The 9607-nt window shown below is 41.0% G+C and overlaps 1 protein-coding gene across 1 annotated transcript in view; it reads left to right on the forward strand.

The window, feature by feature from the left end:
- The first annotated feature begins 2351 nt into the window (after positions 1–2351).
- UBE2D1 (ubiquitin conjugating enzyme E2 D1) overlaps positions 2352–9607 on the forward strand; it is a 48619-nt gene continuing 41363 nt past the window's right edge. Inside the window, exon 1 of the mRNA XM_042783327.1 lies at positions 2352–2459. Coding sequence (XP_042639261.1) covers positions 2352–2459 — 108 coding nt within the window. The remainder of the gene's footprint in view (positions 2460–9607) is intronic.

Below are 9607 nucleotides of genomic sequence, written 5' to 3' on the forward strand. Positions count from 1 at the left end.
CACAGTGGCCAAGAGTGTAATGTCTGAGCTCATCTAGGGGGATGTGGCATGGGGGTATTTACATGGGGGTGGGAGTACAGAGGCTGTGGTAGGCAGAAATTAACACATCATCCAAGAAATATCAGTGTATGTCAACAAGAAGACATATACAAGAATATTTATAACTGCTGTATTTACAATAAACACAAACTTGGGACAACCCAAATGGTCATTAATTTGAGAATGGTAAGAAAAAAATTGTTGTATATTCATACCATAGAATATTACTCAGTAATTAAAAAGACTGAAAGTGAAAGAAATGAAATGGAGTATTATTATATTTTTCCATTTATGTGATGTCTGAGAACAAATAAAAGTAATTTATGGTGATAGAAATCAGAAGAATGATTTTCTATTGAGATAGAGTGTCTCTGGAAGAAGTCCCAAGGCAATTTTCGTGGTGATGGAAGTGTTCTATGGCTTGATTATGATGGTTGTTACACAGGTATATTAATTTGTTAAAATTCATCAAAGGTTATACTTAGATTTGTACATTTCACTTTGTAAATGTAAGGCACTTTCTCTGTTTCTTCAGAATTAATGGTCTAACGAGAGAACTGTCGTTGTTGTTGTTGTGTGCCGTCGAGTCGGGCCTGACTCATAGCGACCCCTCTTTAGGTTTCTGAGGCTGTATCACCACAGAAGTAGATTGCCCCATCTTTCTTCAAGGAGTGGCTGGTGGGTTTGAACCGCCATCCTTCTGGTTAGCAGTCAAGTGCCTTAGGCACTATGCTACCAGAGCTCGGTAAGGAGAGAACTAGTCATGAACAAATAAACAAAAGAGATGTCCCTAAAGTATGAACAGGGAGCTCTGGTAGCATAGTGGCTAAGACACTTGCCTGCTAACCAGACGGCTGGCGGTTCAAACCCACCAGCCACTCCTCGGAAGGAAGGTTGGGCAATCCTACTTCCGTAGTGATACTGTCTCGGAAACCCAAGGAGGGGTCGCTATGAGTCGGGGCTGACTGGGCGGCACATAACAACAACAACAACAAAGTATGAACATATTGCTTCTGAAATTAAAACACTAATATAAATACTAATAAATCCACCTCTAAGTAGAGGAAAACTTACAGAGTATGTAACGTTGGAGAACGGGAAAAGTGTGTGAGAGTTTGTCAAGTGAATGGTGGAACGTCAATCTATGCAGAGAGAAATGCAATGTGCAAAGGCACATGGAATTAATTAATTGGAGAGCATGGAGCTAAAGATGGAAAGGAGGAGTTTGTGGCCAGATTGCGATGGAATTTGGTAGTTAGAAAGGCAAGGGTCATCCTGGTGAAAACCGATTCTACTAGCGCTGAAAGCAGAAGCCAAGCTTTAATGGGTACACAGTTCTTGGTGTTGAAGGAGTGGCAAGTATGCATGGACTACGGAACAGATACTGTAAAACAAGAGGAAGAAGCCAATGGTGAGGATGAAGGGAAGGATTCAGAGTTGGAGGGGTAATTTACAAGAAGGAGCTTGGAAAGAGTAGACATATGGGATTATCATTGAGCAGAAGAGGCTCGCTTTTTCCCTGAAATAGCAAAGAGCAATAGAAAAGAATAGTAAAGAATCGCGTAATAGGAGTGAGTCGCGCATGTATGGAGAACGAGAAATTGAGGTAATGCATATATTTGAGAAGAGAGTGAAATCTGTGAAGGGAAAGATAACATCAGCGATAGCACACGTTGGATACAGGATGATTAGCTTCATGCTTTTAAAATTTCTGTAAATGCTTTACTAGCTCATTTGTTGTCCCCATTTTACAGATGGGGAACCTCAGCTTAAGTGACTTGGTCAAAGTCAAACTATAGGGACCAACCGCACCCCTGGTTGTTGCAACCCCAACCTTCTCTGGTGCGGTCAACAGTTTGTCACCCGCCAGGACCAAGAGGCAGGCGGCGCCGCCTCCTCTGCTCGAGCCGCAGAGATGGGGCGCAGAACTACACTTCCCAGTGTGCCAGGCGGGGCGGGGCGCGCGCAGGGAGGGCGCAGGCTTCTTCCCAGAAGCTAAAGCGGAAACAAAAGAGTCTCCCCGGCGTCCCCGCCCGCACACTGGTACACTCGCGCTCGGGCGCACACTGTACTGGCACAGGCGCCGGGAGCAAGCCAGCGAGCAGCGAGTCGGGGACTACCGGGCTAAGCCAGCCGAGCAGAGAGCGAGCCGAGCCCGCAACGACCCTACACCCCGAGCCCGCAGCCGCCGCCCGCTGGCCGCTGTCCCTGCCGCCCTCCCTGACCCATGGCGCTGAAGCGGATTCAGAAAGTGAGTGCCTGGGCCGGGCCTGGGGTGGCGGGACGGGCATCGGCCCCTTGCCCACGCCGACATGGCCAAGGGTCCCGAGAGACGCGCTGGGAGGGGACGGGATGGGAGAGTGGGCGGAGGTGGGGGCCAAGGGTCCGCGGCGCCGGCAGGGTCCGCGGACACGGGACAGGTGAGGTGCGAGCAGGGGCAGGTCTCTGGTGGCTGGAGATGACTGGAGACTGAGGGCCGGCTGCGCGCTGGCGCGGCAGCTGCGCCCGGAGCTCCCGGCTGGAGATCCTCCCCGATCTCCAGACCTTCCCCAGATCCGTGCTTCACGGTCACGGCAGGATTTTGCCCTATACCGGGCTAGTTTTGGCTCCTGTCATGCTGTGTTTTCTCCATGCTGTTTCTTAAGCCCGTCGTCTTTTATGTTCTTGCTTCTCCTGGTTCCTGAAGAGGGCTAGAAAGGTGTGGTGGGCCTACAGCCTTTCTCTGAGCTGTTGGATTTGTTCTTTCTTCTGCGGTTGCCTGTAGCTCACTTGCCCGAATTGCTTGGAAAAGCCCATTTGGGGGCCGAGAAGTCAGTCTCTTCCTCCTGCCCCTTCTATTTTGGTGCCTGTGCTGTTGCCACTTGAGGTCACATAGCTGTAGTGAAAACATAGTTGCTGGTACACAAGATGACCTCCTGGCTGTGATTCATGGTGACTCAAGCCAAACAGGTTTTTTTCCCCATGGTAAACTTACATGTGAAGTTCTAGACACAGCAGAAACGACCACAAATTAAATTGTTTGATGCTTTGATACATGGGTGTAGAATGAGGAAGAAACGAATACATTCATTTAACAAATATTTATCCATCACAGTTTTGTGCAAGGGATTGTCTGCACTTGCATGTTATTTATTGCTACTGTTTCAGATGTGAACATCTTACTAAATTGGGGTTTGGGCATTTTCTTTTCACTTTTTTTGTTGGGTTATTGGTCTATTCACAAACCCAAGTGTTAGGTGTTACAGAGAAGTCCATATTAGGAACACTGAAAATTTATTTTTAAATGGGAAGTGCATTCGGCAAGTTAAGCCAACAACAGACAACACGTTTTGTAAAGGAATTTTTATCAGCTTTTCAACCATAAATCAATACAGCGGTAGTATATGTGGGAGTCCCTGGTTGGTGCCAATGGTTAAGATGCACAACTGCTAATGAAAAGTTGGAGGTTCAAGTCCAAAGAAATGGCTGGAGATTATTTCTGAAAGATCAGCCATTGAAAACTCTATAGAGCACAGTCCTATTGCAATACACACGAGGTTGCCTTGAATCAGAGTTGACTCAATGGCAGCTGGTTATTAGTTATATGGTAGAGGAGTGAATAGACAGACATGTGTACATTGTATTCTGAATCACCGCTGATGACATCCTTAAGTACAGAGGACAGCACCTTTTAGACCCAGCCATTTTGTGGTGGTTGTTCAGATACTAAACTCGAGTGTGGGTCAATTATTGATTGTACATGTAAGGGTCATTTCATTACAAAACATAAACCAATCAGCATATATTGAGTTATATGTTTTCTGGTTTGAAGATGTAATGACATCTTTTTTTTTCGTATAGATATCCCCAGTTTTGAAACTCCAGTCAGCACATTTGCCATACCTTGCATTTATATTCCTGATGATGTTTACATTTGGATCATTTACTAGTTTACATTTGGATCAAACACATTTTCCAAGGAAGTTTTGAAACTCAATATTCTTCTTTCCTAGTTGTGAGAATTTTTCATATGACATTGCATGTATCATAGCTTTTAGCTACTTTGGGATCACAATAAGTAGATACTCAAAGAAATATGTAAAATATCACATTATTTGGAAAATATCACACTGGGCAACTCTTGTCAGTTACCATACTGAACCAGTGATTTGGCTTATATTTATAATATGGCATATGTCCGTACGTAATTTTAGTAACTCTGGTGGTATAGTGCCTAAGATACTGCTAACCAGAAGGCTGGTGGTTCAAACCCACAGCTACTCCTCTGAAGGAAGACTAGGCAATCTACTTTCATAGAAATACTGCCTCGGAAACCCAAGGAGGGGTTGCTGTGAGTCAGAACCAACTCCAGACCGCAGTGAGTTTAGTTTTTAGTTTTAGTTACTATTAGTTTATAGCAATTTTGTCCTATACAAAAATATCATTTGTATAGAACGTATATTTATATAAAAGTCAGACTTGTATCAAATTGTTAATTTTGAAGGAGGCACTTGGGATCACATAATATCACATCTCCATATATCAGTCTTCAACTTGTCTTTTCTATTATTAGGCAAGTAAACTTACACCAATATCCTTATTACACGTTCACACCATTCCCTCACACCTAGGGGGAATTATTTTAATTGGTTCTCTACCCTTCCTCTCTGCCCACCTCCTTCATTAGAAGCTGATTCAGGGTAAGGTATGCTGTTTGCCATGACACAACTCTGATGCCATCACTATACAAATTATTATTTGAATCTTGCATATTCCAGTGAATGAAGATGTTTACTAACTTTGGACCTTGTTAAGCCTACTAAAGCAACACTGTTGTATAACTTTCATGTTGTTGGATTGTACTTTTAATTAAAAGTAACAAAGTGGCAGACTTCAGTGCTATGCAGAACCACAGAGATCCCTCCAATGGAGTGATTCTCAAGAGGGCAGGGACAGGGCACAACTTCTGGGGTAGTGTATCAGAATCACCTGTAGGACATTTTCAGACTGTCGCCATGGCCGTAAATGGAGAGATATGGAATCCCTCAGATGTGCTGGAATAGAAAGAAAGTTGAGAACCACTGATTTTCTAGTTTCTCTTTATTTGTCAAAGAAGGAACTTGAGGACTGGAGGGGAAGAGTGCTTTACCAAGGTTAATCTCTTATGTGATTTGTTATATTTGAGAAAGGTAAAACGTTTAGGATTTTTCATTTCTTCACTATGTAAAGGTTGAAGGTGTTTAAATTAAAATTATTTGTATATACAAAGCATGGGAGCTCTGATAGCATAGTGCCTAAGGCACTTGACTGCTAATCAGAAGGCTGGCAGTTCAAACCCCCCAGCCACTCCTCGGAAGGAAGATGGGGCAATCTACTTCCATAGTGATAGTGCCTCGGAAACCCAAAGAGGGGTCGCTATGAGTCGGGTCCGACTCAACGGCACATAACAACAACAACAACAACAACATACAAAGCATGGAGGTGTCATTGCTTAAAATACGTTTTTATGGTTGTTGTTGTATGCCATGGAGTTGATTCTGACACATTGTGACACTATAAGGCAGAGTAGAACTACTCTATAGGGTTTCCTAGGCTGTAATCTTTATGGGAGCAGATCACGAGGTCTTTTTTCCAGAGGATCTGCTGTGTGGATTAGAACCACCAACCCTTCAGTTAGCAGCCTAGTGCTTAACCACTGTACCACTAGGGCTTGGATTATACTAATGATTTAATACTCTAATTTAGACATCCAGTGCCAGTTTCGAATTTCAACTCATAAATTTACACACTCATGCCTTGTTTTTAGATACAGTGAAAGATGTTATCACAGTCACCTAAATCACTAAAAGCAAAAGTTTGAATAAAGTCTGAGGAAAAACACCTAAAACATGTCTGCAACCGAGCATGTGTTATTTTTTAGCACCAATTTCTAAGTATTTCTTCTTTCAATAGCATGTTCAAGCTTTGTAAAACTTTCTTTGGAAATCATTTTAATAATTGTGAATGTTACATCACAGTGCTGAATGTTTTGAAAACAAAACAACAACCAAAAAAGCCATTATTGTCATCTTCATACATTTCCTTTTAGATTTTATTATTTAATAAAGAATTTGAGGTAATGGTCATCATATTAATATGACGTGATATGATAGGTTATCTTTTTTTGTCAGTCTTTTGAAACAAAAACCAAACCAAACTCACTGCCACTGAGTCGTTTTTTGAAAAGTGGAAAAAAAAAAAAGGTTTTGTCTTGCAAATATAGCAATATAGATAGTTATTACTTAGTGTGTAGTTTGACTTTCTAAAGGGAACATTTGATTTAATGTACCCAGCTGCTAACCATAAGGTTGGAAGTTTGAGTCTACCCAGAGGCTCCTCAGAAAGGTCTGGTGATCTGGTTCCAAAATATCAACCATTGAAAACCCTCTGGAGTGCAGTTCTACTCTGACACACATGGGTTACCATGAGTTGGCGGCAACTTGATGGCAGCTGGTTTTTTAAACTAAAAAATACATAGAAATGTAGATGAAAATGCTTTATAAATGTCTTCAGTTAATGAATCTTTTGATTTCTGTGATCCATCTTTAAATATTTATGTCAGTCTAGAAAACTTTGTTGTTAGGTGTTGTCGAGTTGGCTCTGACTCATAGTGACCCTATGTACAACAGAAGGAAACACCACCTGTCGTGCCCCATGCTCATAATCCTTGCTATACCTGAGCCCATTACTGCAGCCACTGTGTCAGTCCATCTCTTTGAGGGTCTTCCCCTTTTTTGCTGACCCTCCACTTTACCAAGTATGATATCCTTTTCCAGGGAATCCTTCTGACAACATGACCGAATTAGGGGAGACGAAGTCTGGTCATTCTCACTTCCAGGGAGCATTCCGGCTGCACCCTTTCAAGGACAGATTTGTTAATTCTCCTGGCAGTCATGGTACTTGCAGTATTCTTTGCCAACACTGCAACTCAAAAGCGTCACCTCTTCTTCAGACTTCCTTGTTCATCATCAAGCTTTCACAGGTATATGTTGTTGTTGTTAGGTGCTATATGAGGTGATTGACAATACCTGTCTTCAAAGACACATCTTAGCTCTTCAGCACTTTGAAGAGATCTTTTGCAGCAGACTTGCCCAGTGTCATATGACATCTGATTTCTTGACTGCTGCTTCCATTGGTGTTGATTGTGGATCCAAGTAATATGAAATCTTTGACCACTTCAATCTTATATCCATTTATCGTGATGCTGCTTGTTGGTCCAGTTGTGAGGATTTTCATTTCCTTTAAATTGAGGTGTAATCCATACTGCAGACTGTAGTCTTTAATCTTCATCAGTAAGTGCTTCAAATCATCTTTTCTTTTGGTAAGCAAGTTGTGCTGTATGCATATCACAGGTTGTTAATGAGTCTTCCTCTAACCCTACTGCCACATTCTTCTTCATACAGTTCAGCTTCTCAGATTATTTGCTCAGCATACAGATTGAATGAGTATGGTGAAAGGATACAACCCTGTTGCACACCTTTCCTGATTTTAAACCATGCTGTATCCCTTTGTTCTGTTTGAACAACAGCCTCTTGGTCTATGTACAGGTTCCTCATGAGTACAAGTAAGTGTTCTGGAAGTCCCATTCTTCTCAATGTTATCCAAAATTTATGATCCACACAGTTGAATGCTTTCACATGGTTAATAAAACACAAGTAAACATCTTTCTTATATTCTTTGCTTTCAGCCACAATCCATCTGACATCAGCAATGATATCCCTCATTCCATGTCCTCTTCTGAATCCAGTTTGCATTTCTGGAAATTCTCTGTCAATATACTGCTGCAACAATTTTTAATTATCTTTAGCAAATTTTTACTTGCATGTGATATTAATGTATTGTTCAGTAATTTCCACAATCTATTGGTTCACCTTTCCTTGGAATGGGTGCAAATGTGGATCTCTTCTAGTCAGTTGGCCAGGTAGCTGTCTTCCATATTTCTTGGCATAGATGAGTAAATGCTTCCAGCATGGCATCTGTTTGTTGAAACATCTCAATGGGTATTCTGTCGATTCTGGAGCCTTGTTTTCCACCAGTTCCTTCAGTGCAGCTTTGACTTCTTCCTTCAATGCCATTGGTATTTGATCATATGCCACCTCCTGAAATGGATGAACATCGACCAATTCTTTTTGGTACAGTGACTCTCTACATTCCTTCCATCTTCTTTTGATGCTTCCTACATCATTGAATATTTTGCACATAGAATCTTACAGTATTGCTTTTTGAGGCTTGAATTTTTTCTTCACTTCTTTGAACTTGACAAATACTGAACTTGTTCTTCCCTTTTGGTTTTCTAACTCCATGTCTTTGCACATTTCATTATAATATTTGACTTGGTCATCTTGAGCTGCTCTTTGAAATCTTCTGTTTAGTTTTTTTATTTTGCCATTGCTTCCATTTGCTTTGTTGTTATGTGTCGTCAAGTTTAGCTACTTTCTTTTCAAGTTTCAGAGTCCTTTCTGACATTCATTTTGGTCTTTTCTTCTTTTCCTGTCTTTTGAATGACCGTTTACTTTCTTTGTATATGATGTTCTTGATGTCACCCCACAATTCATGTGATTTTCAGTCATTGGTGTTCAATGCATCAAATCTGTTTTTCAGATGAAATATAATCAAGGTCATATTTTGGATTTCATGGACTTGTTTTAATTATGTTCAGCTTCAACTTGAACTTGCATATAAGCAATGGATGGTCTGTTCCAGTCAGCTTCTGGCCTTGTTTTGCCTGAATATATTGAGTTTCTCCACATGTTGCCACAGATGTAGTCAGTCTGATTCCTGCATATTCCATTGGGTAAGGTCTGTGTGTATAGCTCGTTTATGTTGTTGATAAAAGAGTTTTGCAATAAATATGTTGTTGGTCTTGGAAAATTCTATCATGTGATCTCTGGCATCATTTCTATCACCAATGCCATATTTTCTAACTACCGGTAATTCTTGTTTCCAACTTTTACCAGTAATAAACAATACATCTTGATTGCATATTTGATCAATTTCAGACTGCAGAAGTTGGTAAAAATCTTTAATAGCCTCATCTTTAGCTTTAGTGGTTGATAAATTTGAATAAAGTAATATCAACTAGTCATTGTAGGCATATAGATATTATCCTATTACTGACAGTATTGTACATCAGGATAGATCTTGAAACATTCTTTGTGATGAAGAATGCTGTGCCATTTCTCTTCAATTTTGTCATTTTTGGCATAGTAGATCATATGATTGTCTGATTCAGAATGGCCAAAACCAGTCCCTTTCAGCTCACTAATGCCTAGGATATTGATCTTTATGCATTTTATTTCATTTTTGACAACTTCTGGATTCATACTTTGCACATTCCACGTTCTGATTATTAATGGATGTTTGCAGCTATTTGTTCCCATTTGGAGTCATGTCCCATCAGCAAATGGAGTCCCAAAAGCTTTACTCCATCCACATCATTAAGGTCAACTCTACTTTGAGGAGGCAGCTCTTGCCTGTTGTACTTTGAGTGCTGTGTTAGACTGGGTTCTCTAGAGAAACAAAACCAGTAAAGCTTCTATATATATATATA

This window comes from Orycteropus afer, unplaced genomic scaffold, assembly GCF_000298275.1.
Source record: "Orycteropus afer afer isolate SDZICR_OR568_19922 unplaced genomic scaffold, OryAfe1.0 scaffold00016, whole genome shotgun sequence".
Lineage (NCBI taxonomy): Eukaryota > Metazoa > Chordata > Mammalia > Tubulidentata > Orycteropodidae > Orycteropus > Orycteropus afer.